General features: G+C 40.5%; 1 protein-coding gene across 4 annotated transcripts in view; it reads right to left on the reverse strand.

Moving 5' to 3' along the window:
- The window catches only part of arfgef3 (ARFGEF family member 3), a 36,012-nt gene extending 22,681 nt beyond the window's left edge, over positions 1-13,331 (reverse strand). For 2 of the 4 annotated variants that reach the window (XM_023963250.2, XM_023963249.2), the window contains exons 1-17: positions 12,639-13,331; positions 10,863-10,914; positions 8,847-8,928; positions 8,574-8,714; positions 7,990-8,058; positions 6,050-6,166; positions 5,653-5,698; positions 4,763-4,847; positions 4,429-4,533; positions 3,992-4,113; positions 2,696-2,943; positions 2,422-2,534; positions 2,174-2,306; positions 1,309-1,892; positions 796-1,148; positions 257-423; positions 6-171 (exon numbers count right to left, since the gene is read on the reverse strand). In XM_023963250.2, coding sequence (XP_023819018.1) covers positions 6-171; positions 257-423; positions 796-1,148; positions 1,309-1,892; positions 2,174-2,306; positions 2,422-2,534; positions 2,696-2,943; positions 3,992-4,113; positions 4,429-4,533; positions 4,763-4,847; positions 5,653-5,698; positions 6,050-6,166; positions 7,990-8,058; positions 8,574-8,714; positions 8,847-8,928; positions 10,863-10,914; positions 12,639-12,723 — 2,668 coding nt within the window. In that variant the 5' untranslated portion in view covers positions 12,724-13,331. Of the gene's footprint in view, positions 1-5; positions 172-256; positions 424-795; positions 1,149-1,308; positions 1,909-2,173; positions 2,307-2,421; positions 2,535-2,695; positions 2,944-3,991; positions 4,114-4,428; positions 4,534-4,762; positions 4,848-5,652; positions 5,699-6,049; positions 6,167-7,989; positions 8,059-8,573; positions 8,715-8,846; positions 8,929-10,862; positions 10,915-12,638 lie in introns of those variants that run through there. The other 2 variants (XM_078932480.1, XM_078932482.1) reach the window with 2 other exon arrangements.
- Between the last annotated feature and the right edge of the window lie 317 nt (positions 13,332-13,648).

Genomic DNA, 13,648 nt, shown 5'->3' on the forward strand with positions numbered 1-13,648 from the left:
CACACTTGTAAGCAAGGTGATGAGGGGCAGCTTGTGATCCTCGGGGGAGCCCCAGTATCCAGCCTCCGCCAGCAGGTTGTGCTCCAACACCTGGTGGTAAAGCTCTTCAATCCAGGCCTGAGACAGAACTACAAGGATCCCGCTACTTTGGATCAGTCCCACAAAGTCCTTCTGCAGAAGCAGAAACGACACTGAAAGTGTTGTAGCTTTCCTCATATTCAGGGATTGGAAGGATTTGATTTAGACTTTGGCTCACCAGATTGAGGACAGGTATGAGTGCTCTGTGTCTGTAGTAGTCACAGCAGCAGAGCTTAAGGTTGAGCAGCAGAGCGTGGTAGGACACCAGGTAAAGGCCGTCTGCGTTCATCAGGGACTGACAGCTCAGAGAGTCACTCGCCTCAAAACCTGGAGAGTGAATCCCACCTGAAGAAAACAGAGAGTAAAAACAGAGACGTAATAAGATATTTTGATAAGCAATCCACAGCAGGATAGTGATTAGTCATTTTATGTTTTTCAATAATGAAACCAAAAGGAGAAAGACAAAAAGAGAAATCAGGGGGAAAAAAGTGCCAAATTGATGAGGTGGATGTGCTGGTGGAAAAATGACTAAACCATGACAAGGCAAAATGAAAAGAAAGCCTAAAGAGACAAAAAAATTGAGGACAAAGGAAAAGTGACTTTTTATTAAAGATTAGTTATATGATCAAAAACCACAGCTACCTCGACTACCTAAGCAAAAGGTCCTTATTAGTTTGTACATTGATGAGCAGCTGGTGCTGTCTGCTCGTCTCTTACCAGCCTGCAGTCCAGAGCAGAAGTTGGAGGAGAAATTCTGCAGCGACAGGTCCACCTCAGCGGTGCTGGTCAGACCCAGCAGCCTGGGTAAAAGGGCAGACAGAGACTGAACAAACAGCTTGGCACTCTGCTGGTCCGCCTCCTGGCTACGGAACAGTTTGAGGGACAGGGCTGCGGTGCGCAGGGAGCGGTGGCCGGGGCAGTCCCGAGGCGTCTGCTGCTCCTCATCGGCCAGTGAAACGTTGTCAGAACCGATGTCCGACACATCGGATCGACCGGAGTCTTTCTCAGCAGCCATGGAGTACTGATCGCATGAGTCAAACTCTGTCCGGGACAGGTCCTGCTCCTCCATGCTGATGGAAGGGTTGAGATACACAACGTTTTTAAATACAACACATACAAAAATAAAAGAGGGTTATTGTTCAAATCAAGTGATTAAATATATATAGTGTAACAAAAAGTTACAGAACTGCAAAAACAATGCCTGTTTAGAAAATTAAGCGTCATTTGTACCTAAAGTTGCTCTCGCTATATCGTGAACCCCCTCCATGATGGGACTTAGTTCTGGTCTCCACAGACAAAAAGTTTGTGATGTCAGGGAAGACAAGTGTGTGACTCCTCTGCACCACATCTGGAGGAACTGCACCTCCTCTTTCCCCATGGCCTCTTTCTCTCCCTCCTGGTCCGTCAGGCCCCAGTGTGACATCTTTCTCCGTTTTTTTTCTCTGATCCAATCCAAGGCTCGGTTCGCATTTGGACACCTCTTGACAACCAAAAGAAATGGGCGAGGGGAGGCGAGTGTCCTCTTCACATTCTTCTGGAGTTGTGGGACCTTGATGGAGGCCCAGATCTCCCATTTCTACATCTAAGGTGGTTTGGCCTGTTTCTGTGGTGATGCTGATGCTGATATCAGGGCTACATTCAGTTGCCCCCGCAGCGGCCACACTGGCAAAAGAAGAGCTGGGATCCCATGGGGGCTGCTCTGAGGACAGGATGTGTCTCTGCCACCTGAAGTCAGCTTCATTGATCTCCATTGACTCGCGTGTCGACTCTGATCCATCTCTGAGGTCATCCAGCCGTCTGAGGATGAGCCGAGCCTGCAGCAACAAACAGCTGTGGCATTTACTGCATGTGGCTTAGTGCAACTCATTCTGCGGTTAAACATCATATCATACTCCCTGAGCGGATTTAGATACGTAAATAGGTTTTCTGGCTATTTGTGCTTCTGAATTAAAATAAAAGTTGCTGCATATTTGAACAAAATAGTCACATTATTTGCAGTATAAAAATGGCATAAAAAGCCATATGTTCCAGAAGAAAATGTAACTTTATGCAAAAAAATAAAGCCAATTGCTTTGGCTTCACAGTGTTGTCATACCTGCTCCGGCTGAATGCTCCGTCCCTGCGACAGTTCATCTAGAGCTCCAAGGAGTGCACAGGCACAGGACACAGAGGAGTAACACGCCTCGATGCCTCCCTTCATACAAGCCTCTGTCATCCCGTCCATCACTCTGACACACCAAAGAAATACTAAGTCAGAATTCACAATTCGCATTATTTCTAAATTTATATTTAACTTTTTTGCAAAGGAGTTTTGGTTCAACTAAAGCACAGAGAGTTGCTCACAGCTTTAGCAGGTCCAGGTGGGATTTTCTCTTAGAGAATGAGCGTTTTCTGGTATCAGGTTCTGCCACACAAGGCCCGGCCAGATCGTAGAGTCTCTGCGGACTGCCCAGAATCTAACCCAAAAACCAGATGCAGAGATCCCAAAAATTTTTTATACATAACATGTGACATATGTACTGATTATACTTCAGCTAACAACAATTATTTGTTTGAGAGAAGGGGAATAAAGTAGTAAGATAAATATGAAAAAAGAAAAAGAAATCTCTTATCCCACCTCTTTCATGATGCGGATTGCCTCAGTTCGGTGCTGAGGGGGTGGATATAGCAGGATCCTGTGATAGAGCGACTGCAGCACTGGCTTCATCGACTCCACGCAGCTCACCAGTCGAACCAGTTCGGCTGCGATGTAACAAACTGTTCGCACCACAGGAGCAATCCTGGCGGGCGCACTGGAGGAGCAGCCAGATCCTCTGCCCTGATCCAATACTCCTCCAGTCGGAGTGTCCACCTCATGACCAAGCCCTGGGGGAGGAGAAAAAAAGTCAGACAAATTCAATTTAATCCAATTTGTGTCAGTTTACAACTAATGTTGTCTCAAAGTGCTACATAAACCCATCAATCTTTATTAATCATGATGTTATAGTCCTTGCCACTTATTGCAGGTGGGTTGTGTGTATACATACTTAACCACAAGAAATCATTGTCTTTCTTTAAACCCCTTGCCTTTTTTGTTCCTCTAAATTTGAGGTGAGTGATTAAAAATCTGCCCTTATATAACCATAAAACAAACCCTAAAACTTAAGGAAGCCATGTCTTCCGAAACTAAAGCAAGCTTTAAAGACCCACTCCTATGAAAATTGTGTTCCAAACTGTTCGGCTGGATAGCTCCAATATTACTCGCCATTTTTGTTGCACAACTAATGTTAGATGCCAATGATCCCACCCACAGCTCAGAAGTGAATTTCTAACATACTCCAGCCGCTCTGCAGAAACCAACACCGTTTTTTTTAATTTTGCCTTTAACGGCATAATCATAATTAAAAGACCAGCGGGAACTCTTTTTATAAAAAGATGATCAGAGTGGAACTTTAAGGATAAAGATTGTATCTGCATCCAGAAAATGAGTTGATTCCACAAAGGAGGAGCCTGATTCCCAAAGATTGCAATACTTTTTTGAGGGAAATTCCAGGAATGACTGAGACAAGAGGATATCATTTGGAAGACATGAAACTGAGTTAGCTTTTCAGACTCAGAGATCTAGGATCTACTTTGCTATACTGCATTGTATGGAAAAGACCGGTGCATTTATTATTAACAGAATAAAGGCTGCAAGATGGCTGACATGATCGCTTTTTACTCTTTTTTCCGAGAGTGGGAATACTATTTAGGGGCGCAGACTTAATTGACTGATGAATGTGCGTGTCCCCTCTTTTTCTACTTCATTATAGCAACAAGAAAACGTTATTGTAGCTATACAGTCAGTAAAATGAAAACTGTCTGTTGTTGCAGACCTTATAACCAGCAGGTACTAGCAGGAAATCTTCAGGGTTTCTAGTCTTTTTTCCGCTACCTTGACTGAATCTCTCTGAGAGCCGATCTCGATCTGGTGCTCCCAGGCTGTGATGAGAGGTGATGGTTTTGTCATTGACAGGATTGCCCATGATAGCCACCAGGGATGGACACAGCTGCTTCCTAGGAGGAGTAATAGTGTTAGTTTTTATGCTCTTAAAGAGATATTTAAATATAAATAACCCTGAAAATTTAATAATAAGTTAAATATTTTAATAAACGGCCTGGATTATCAGTTAGGTTCACAGAGAGTAATACATTTTTGTTCCTGTGAAAAAAGTTATTTTTTTCTTTTCTTATTCTAATGATCAATACATACTCTACAAAGTACGGCAAATATTAATAAGACAACGAAGAGTCCTTTTTTAAATGTTTACATGATTACTTAGATTTAAATCACAATTTAGGAAGAATTATTGATCAATCGCACAATCTTACCACACAAGATCAGTGAAGCTTCTGGACAGGTGCATTGTGGGAGGACAGCTGCTGAGCATAGAGAGGATGCACTCCAGGTAAAGCAGCTGCAGCAACTGGTTTTCACTGAAAAACAAAAAAAGAAGAAAAAAAAGAACAATGTCAGCATCATCTGACAGCTAATGTGTAGCAAAAGAAAATAAAAATGTCAGATGATGATCTTGGGTCAGCTTAGGAGGTTTTATACAGCAAAACTCCCTTTTTTTAAACCAAAAAAGATAAAGTATTACTTTTATGACAAGAAAATAAGATCAAGTAAAATGAGTTCTACATTGAATGAAATTTGGAAACTCACCTGTCTACCGACTCCAGTTTTTCACAAAAGACTGTCAAAACCATCACCACATCTTCACACAAAGCCTGGCTGGTGGGAGAAATATCTGCAAACGCACAGTCCAACAAGGTCAATGCTTAACTCAAACTGAATTTCAGATAATAAAAAAGCAATTAGTTCTCCTTGTCTGTCTTGTTCCACTTTTTAGAGATGAAATGAATCACCCTTCAGTGAGAGTCAGTTTGGCTGACTGCCAGAAGAAGCATCTATCTTCACTTTAGCCCAGAGAATAGTCAATCCAGCGGTAATTTGTCCTCCAACAGACACTTGTCAGTATTTTGTGTTGTGTACTAAAATTAAGGAAAAGTTACATTTTCCTTACGAGCTCTCACAAAAATTGTATATAACAAATTAACTACAAGAAACCAAAATGTGATTGTTTTAAATTTTCCTCCTCTAATTTCAAGTCTAAAGATGGCGCTAAAGAACAAATCATTGCTTTTCCCCCCCATTTTGGTGTATTTATGATGCTTCCAAGAAGTCTTTGCGGGCTGTTTAGGGAATATGAAAGATGCAGATTTCTGCTTAATAACATTACATATCAGAGACTTTGGTTCTATGTTTCAATAATTGAGCTCTCCCCCACTCGTACTAATAATAATAATAATAAAGGATTAGATTTATTTGTGTTTTTCAAGACGCTCAAAGGGCTCATAATGTGTCCATTATTCATTCACTCCTCATTCATACTTGGTGATGGGAACTACTGATGTAGCCACAGCTGCCCTGGGGCAGACTGACAGAAACTGAGCTCAAAGGAGACAATCCTGCACCAAACCAAGGTGGTAAAGAAGGAAGAGGACATCCTGGCTTGTGTGTTTGTCAGTTGCAAAGTGAAAGAAAGGGCATACCTCTTTTCTGCAGAGGGGGGGCCGTGGCCTCATCTCCTTCAGCTCCCTGGGGAGAACATGGCAGAAAGTTTGACTTTCGAAAGTCAAACTTTGTCTCCCAAACCAATGAGAACACGTCACAAAAAAGGTTTGCCAGGTAGAGTGTTATTGTCTAATAAATAGAGCTGCATGTACACTCTGGGGAACCATTCTGAATGGATTTTGTGTTAACTGAAAAAAGTCAAAGTTTTATTAGAAACATTATGAACTCATGCAATAAACTAAAAGAACAGCATTTGTTTTTCTGAAAACAAATTTTAAATTAAAAAAATGTTTATGGGTTTTTTAAATTTGACATAGTATTTTCAAAAAAAACTTTTTTGTTTTACTACTTTTGTGTCTGCATGTCCTGACTGACCTCCTGCCTGTGCCGCAGCTGCAGCGCCATGTCTCCGAGTATCTGGCTTAGCGTGGCTCTCACGGCAGTGTTGATGCTGCGCTGGTGACAGCTGGACATGTAGGTCTCGATACAAACCTGTACACACAGAAACATGCAAACCTCTGTCAGAGGAGGAGCTTTTCCTGTGTCTACATCTTAAAAACGGAGCCGTCGTGACGCACGGCTTGGAAAACGAATTCCAGACCGAGATGTGTCAGGGAGATACGTGTGAAGCTTCCATGGCGCAACAGGTTGCCATAGTGATGTCTGAGGAACAGGGAGAGTAAAGTGATGCGTCATCACTGTTTCCACTTACACCAAAGATCACAGCATGAACATCTGAACTATTCGACATACACAGACCAAAAGAAAAATGGTTCCCTTCTATACCAATGTTCACATTTTTCATTAAGTGCTACAAAGGCTGGAAGTGGTTAAGGTGGTGAAGAGGTGAAAGTAAGTAGCTTCTCACTAGAATTTATTGATACTCAGAGCTCACATTCAACCTGGAGGTTACAACAAAAACAGCAAAATGAAAAGATCATTAAAGTGGAAACTGAGTACAAAAACGAAAAAAACTCAATCTTTCGGTGGATCATTTATTAAAGCAGATTTGGTTTAGGAAAGATTGAAAACCGATTTGTTAAGATCGTAGCGATCATGTTTTACGGAAGTCAAGGTATAGGCCACAATGAGAGGAAAAAACTAAACATTCTGGAATGTCTCAGTGGCTTAATTAGTTTATTCCCAACTCCAGATCCTCAAAGATGCCAAAAATACAGGCAAATCAGTCAATCTTGGTTAGATTAAAAACATTAAAAAAGAAATCACACCAGCTGCTGGAACATATCACACCACCTAATCCTGATTGATCAGAATAAATCCATTCTCCATCATCGAACCCCAAAGCTTCAGGTAAGAATGTAATGAACAGCTTTAAGCTATTTTTTTAAGTTAAAGTAACCTCTTTAGCAATCTTGTTCTATATGTTGGCAACATTTTACAAATTCTGAGAACAAATTTTAGGATGCGCAAATTATCTAACAGATGATTCAATTGCAAAGACTTGACTTATAAATACAAACTTCAATCTATCATTGAATGAAGCTGACTTAATCTTTGTGTATGTCTGCATGGGATAGGGTTTTACTAATAATGGAGTGTTGCTGACAACCTTTTCAGTCACTCTGAGTTATGATCTAACACAAGCACACACACCAGATGGCCAGGCGCATTAACTCGAGTTTATGAGCTGCTAATGGACATCAAACATCACCTGCCTCCAGGGGCTTCTGCTGTCCTGATGTCATGATTAAATATTATGTGTAAATAACAGTTCTGTAAACCTCTCCAGCACTGTCATGTGTTCAACAATTTTCCAAAGTGACCACACTGACATCACTAATAGGAATTTGTTGGATACACATCAGTAAAAAAAAAAAAAAAGGTCTTTTCATTTTTGACCAGAGGGACCATTCAAACAGGACTCTAGCCTAAAACTGCATTTTATCAGACTATCGTTCCTGTTCCACAATGGAGGCCCAAAAACATGTCAGTTGGTGGCAATTTCAGTTTTTGTGTTGCTCTTTCTAGACAACCAAGTAGTTTGTCTATATAGAGCAGTCAGTCATGGTGTACCACAGGGCTCAGTGCTTAGTCCCATCCACTTCAGTCTTTAAATGCTTTCACCGGGGAACATTGTAAGAGGTCAGCTTAAACTGAAAACTATAGCCGATACTATGAACATCTGGTGAATAAATGTAAACAGCTGGATGTCAAATCTATAAAACATCCAATGGAAGCTTCATAAGACATAAGAATTGCTACTTTTCAAAACTGGTGAAAATGTTGTTGTTTTTTTTTGCTCTACTAAAAGTCTAAAACATCTGAAGAAAATGAAGGCACTCCAGTTGTTCTACCTGAGCGATCCGCAGGATGGAGTTTCCACTGATGTCAAAATTTGGTGAGTAAGTGATGCACAGCAGGACCTGCAAACCCAGAAAAGAGATTCAATCTTATTACAGCCCACTCTATTTTGTAAAAACAACCAATCTGTTCTGTTAAAAATGTAGAAATGTTTTCATAATGTGCTTGATCTTGAATTACAGTTACCGTAACTCCCTGTATAAATCCAGTACTGCTCCAGTTGTAAGCCACATTTGAAAGAGATTATGCTTATCCAAGCAACTATCCACCTGTTTTTTCTTTTAGTCTATAAAATATTTTGTCCTGCATTAAATATATGAAAAACACTACTAAATACTCCTCCTCATGGCCACTTCACATTGCAAAGTGCTCTAGCAAAAGCTGCAGGTCATGAGTTCAGTGAGTCTGGAAAACGCCAACATTCACAATAGGCAAACATAAAAAGTGCCAAATATGTGACATTAATGCTTCTGGCAGAGTATAATTCCCAGAAGAAGAAAAAAACCAAGCCACCGTTAGCATGGGGAATGACCAATAAAATGCACATTTTTATTTAATAAGAGTTGAGCAAGTTTACCTTCATTACTTCCACCTGTAAATCTTCATGGAGAGAAGGGGTGACCCTGATGGCCTCTAACATCTGGCTGAGCATCTGTTTCTCCAGGACCTCCGTCTCCACAGCAACACCCCCCATGAACCTGTCGTCACACAGGACCTTCTGATTGGACAGAAACACAGAGTCAGTTTCCACCTCAGACTGAGCTTTAAAGGGAAACGCTCGGAACAAAGACCTTTTTTTTTTTTTTTTTTTTTTTTTTTTTTTTAAGAGTTGGGTTGCATTTTCAAGTACCTGCATCCCAGCAAGTGCAGCCTGGCCCAGCTTGGTGTTTTTTGATTCAAGAGCCATCTGAAGAGGCAGCAGGCAGCGCTCGCTGAAGAGGAAAAAAAAAACGAATCAATGCCGTCAATGACAGAACAGTTCAGGGTGTCCAACATTTCTAGAGATCGTTTTTCAGGTCTTATTTCAGTGATAAGTCAACCTTGATCTGCTCTGACATCATCACATTTTATACAATTACAAAAACAACCTTCGTGGAATTATTTTCTTCAACAACAAAAATATGGCTTAAATGGGTTAAAAGAATTAGGAAATCCAAGCAAAAAGCAATAATAAATAAAACTAAATTGTTTTCAAATGTGCAGGCTTTACTTTTTAACCATGGAGGTGCTTACTGCAAATCTGGATTCTAGAAAAGTAAGCAGAGAAAAGGACATCTTCAGCCCAGCTGATCTCTTCTTAGAGATGATTCATAAGACTGAACTAAGAGATATCAAATCACAGCTGAGGCAGCGTCGATTTATATGAGCGCCTGTCCTCATCTTCCACTGACCACAGAGATTCTTTGTAAGATTCTTTCCGACATGGAAAAATGGGACATTTGCAGCAGATCAGGGATAACGGAGTCTGACAGAGGCCAAAATAGAAACTACTCATTTGCTGGTTTTGCTTTCAGTAGTCATTTGCAAAAGCAAATAAGAACTCATTTAGACAAGATAAAAACTAGATTTGTAATTTAATTCCTTACTACAAATCTAAAAAGGATGTAAAAATATTGTTTTAAAATGCACCCAAAGAAGTTAAAGCAAAGTTTGAAAAAAAAGTTATAGTAATTCACAACTTTATATTACTATTATTTTAAAAATGATCATTAGACAGCAAAAAAAAATGCTAAAATTCAACCCAGGAATTGAAATAACAGAAGTGAAGTGTGAGCTGAGAGCTTAAGTGCAACATTTACTGTGAACATGCTGCAATTGTTGGATCATTTGAATAAATTTGAATTTTACTGTTGCTGTTCAAGCAAGCAAAGTTTATTCAGTTTATTCAAAAAGGATCAAAGAAACCAGTGAGAGCAGACTGGACATTTATGCTTTTTCTTTTGGCTGTTAATGATTCTCCTCATGTCTTTTCTCCCCATAGAAGCAGACCGATATTGTTGTACCTGTACTTGTATTTGTTGCAAGTACGGGCAATTCGGTTCAAAAGTCCTACACATCAGGTAAAAACTACACAAAAACAGGACAAAACAAGAAATAAAATAAAGATAAAATTACAAAAACTTACCAACACAAAACCCCACAGTATGAAATATGAACCTTGAATGAATAAACTGCTTTATTTACAGCTTTTGGTGAGTAAATGAAGAATAGGAACAGAAGGAGAGCCTGTCAGAGTTAGGAATCCATCACATGGAATGTTCGAACCCCCTACTTTTAAAATGTGTGATGGACACAGGATGTGGAGCTTGAACACAGAGATTTACACTGTTTAAATGAATTCTAAACTGAACTGGGAGTCAGTGGAGTGCTGCTAAAACTGCAGCAATGTGTGAACTTTTGCTGCGTTGAGTTCAAAGACGACCAGCAGAGATCTGAACACCCTGGAGGCGGTAAAGGTCATTTTGCCTAAACCAAGTAAATAGACCATAACAGTTATCCAGACGTGAAGAAAACAGGGCATGAATAATCATTACAAGTTCTATTTTGGACACTATAGAGACTTGGACTAAAATTAAATAAATAATGGAAACAAGGAACTCAGAGAATCCCATCCAACCAGTGCAGGATGGGCAAGAGAATCAATTTGGTGACTGATCAGATGAATCTTCTTCTCGGATGTCTCAGCATATCTGAACTGAAGAAAGTTGGCAAGATAAATGCTTTTCCCCTTAGCATATACAGGTACATAAAACAAGAAGGTAGAAGGCGACGCATACAGAAAGTATTCCACATCATCACAGTCATTTATGTGTTTCCAATCAAAACCCAATGAGATCTATAGTGGGAATAAAATGGTTGAACTCACCGAAGTTGAGAAGAAGAAATTTTACTTGATCCTCTCTGAGACTCCAGAGTCTCTGTAGTTTCCAAAAAAGAAAAAAAAGATCATGAAAGAAGGTGACAAAACGAGCAACTGCAACACACAAAACAGGAGAACCATTCTGTTTTAAGAACAATTACAGAGACTTTTCTTAGTGGAAACCCCCAAATTATTAAAGTATAGACTTTTCAAAAAAATATAGCCAGGGCTATAAAAAATAGGAACGATTAACCTGACATTTTTAAATTTAACATACAAAAAGCTTCATTTCAATAGGAATTATCAATTTAAAAGGCTTTATTAGTAATATGTTGCACATTTTAATTCTAGAAAATGTTGTTGCTCCACAAAAAGCGGTTTTTTTTAAGTCAACAGACTTACTGTTGCACCTAAATCTCCTTCCTCCTCACATAAAAAGTATGATAAACTTTAATATGGGAGTAATTTACATGAGCTGTTAAATTTTGTACAAACAATGTACTTTAGTGGCTAAAAAAGGATATTATTTTCTATAAAGTTAACTTGTTAAGTTTACAATTTCGTTCAAAAGAAAGCATGACTGACTGCATGTAATGTTTTTCATGAAAAACCAACAATTTACAGTTCAGTCCTCCTCTCAGGGTGAGGCAAAAGTCACCCCTTTGTTGCACAATGCACTCAGACTAAAGTCAGGGTGAGTCCAGGTGTAGTTTGAAAGATAAAGAACAAGCCTGCCAATGTGCCACTCCACTGATAAGAGACTTTTCCAGCATTATCAACATTCAGAGTAGCATAAAAATGAGGTTGGATGTGAGGCTTCAAAGGGTCTCCACTTTAGACACACCCAGCAGAATTTACACCGGTCTTGGTGCCGAGTTTCTGTGAAAGAGTGTTTGATTCTCCATCAGCACAGCCTGAACCCATCATCATCATCATCATCATCTACCTCCAGTCTCCCTGCGCTGAAAGGTCAGGGCGGCACATCACACCTCTTATTACTGATCTGGTGTCCATGACGTCTGACAGGAAACCCTTGCAGCTACCAGCCAACGTGGCATCACAGAGCTTTTGAAGCAAAAGCTTTTCTGCAGACTGATTCTGATTTAGCGTCTTGTCAATAAGGAAACTGTTCTCTACAGAACCGGCATCCCCATATATTGAGCTGAGCTTTTTTTTTTTCTAAGGTCCCTAAGGGTGCACTTATGAGTCAGCTAAATTTCAGACAGCTGTTAAGCATTTTCAACCTGTCTTACAAATTCTACACAGTCATTCAATAACAAAAAAATCTGCACAGTAAGCAGAGCTACTGTATTACAAATAAATGGGATGCATAATGGGATAAGACCACATATAAACCTGCTTTTATCACATCCTTCTTTCTATACAAGTGGAAGAAACAAATGCAAGAGTGGAAATACTATATAAAGAAAGACTGTACAACTTTATCTATACATTACATTGGAGTTTATATATTTCTATTAAGAAAAAGTAATTTCATACTTAAGTGAACTGTTTCTTTTTATTGATTTTGCGACATGTATATTCTGAATATAGTTAAACATACAGCTGGTGTTTGGTGTAAAAAAATGATATATAAATCTAAAAAGCCCTCCTTTGGTACAATAACACTTTTTTTAGCTTCTTTAAACGTATCGATTGTTCCTATATGGAAGGTGGATGGTTTCTATAACATGAGGTTCTGTAGCAGCTGTGGCTCCTAAGCAGCAGCAGGTAGATCATAGATCCAGCATCCGGAGCGCCTCAGGACTGACGCACACTCACCGCAGGCGTGCACGCAGGCGTCGCGGATGCCTTTGTGCTTGTGCCCGGACGCGTCTTTCTGCAGCTTTCGCAGGATTTCCTCCATCCTTGCTCCAATTGGACTCCAAATGCTTAATGGTGAGACTAGAGAGAATGTCTGTGGCCGCGCTGGGTGTTTTTCTGTCCGCGCGCGCGGTGGTGTTTACGGGTGCAGCGACAGTGTCAGCATCGCTGAACTCCCCTTTGGAGAAAGCGATGATTCATTCCCAAAGAGATCGCCAATGATGTCAGGCCGGCCGTCAATCCTCTGGATGTGGAAGAACTAGGAGGAAGGGGCCGCGCTTCTGGTCACAAACCTGCCGCGTGCGGCTTCAAGCAGGAGCGGCAAAGATCAGCTGCCATGTGGTAAAGAAAAATCACCACGAGATGTCCCCCAACCTCCCGACATCACACTGCATAAATAAACACCCAAACCTCATCTTCTTCAGTTGGTTACAGCCCTGCTATGAAATCCGTTCCGGTTGATCCTTGTGTTCCTCACGGAAACCAGATCCGGTTTGCTCTATCCCCCGTCAGTTGGCGCATTGGAGCCAGTAATGCAAGGGCCTAAAATGCTGGTTTCTCACAAATCTGGCAACACGGTTTCCAGGGTTGAGACGAGCGTGTCACAGAAGGGAGGCTTCAAACCGCGACTGGACTCACCGGATCTGAGCAGCGACAGGTGCAGGAAGCTCTCAGCTGATTACAGCTCTGCAGACATGCGCACTGGTTCACCCAGTCACCGCTTAGCCCTCACCTCACAGACAGGCAGGGTAAGGTAAAACAAACACCTCCACTCACACCAACAGAACAGACACACCTTCATTAACAAACATAAAAAAAATACTGTCAAACAGATACTTTCCTGATTATAAAATAGACTGTAACATGACAAATGAATGGACCTCTGAGGAATTTAACTAAGTGCATTTTTTGTTTTACATGTATGTAAGTCATTTATTTTAGAGAAGGTTTGGCCCCTGGACATGAAA

This window comes from Oryzias latipes, chromosome 15 (genome assembly GCF_053564925.1).
Source record: "Oryzias latipes strain Hd-rR chromosome 15, Olatipes_Hd-rR_3.1".
Classification (NCBI taxonomy): domain Eukaryota; kingdom Metazoa; phylum Chordata; class Actinopteri; order Beloniformes; family Adrianichthyidae; genus Oryzias; species Oryzias latipes.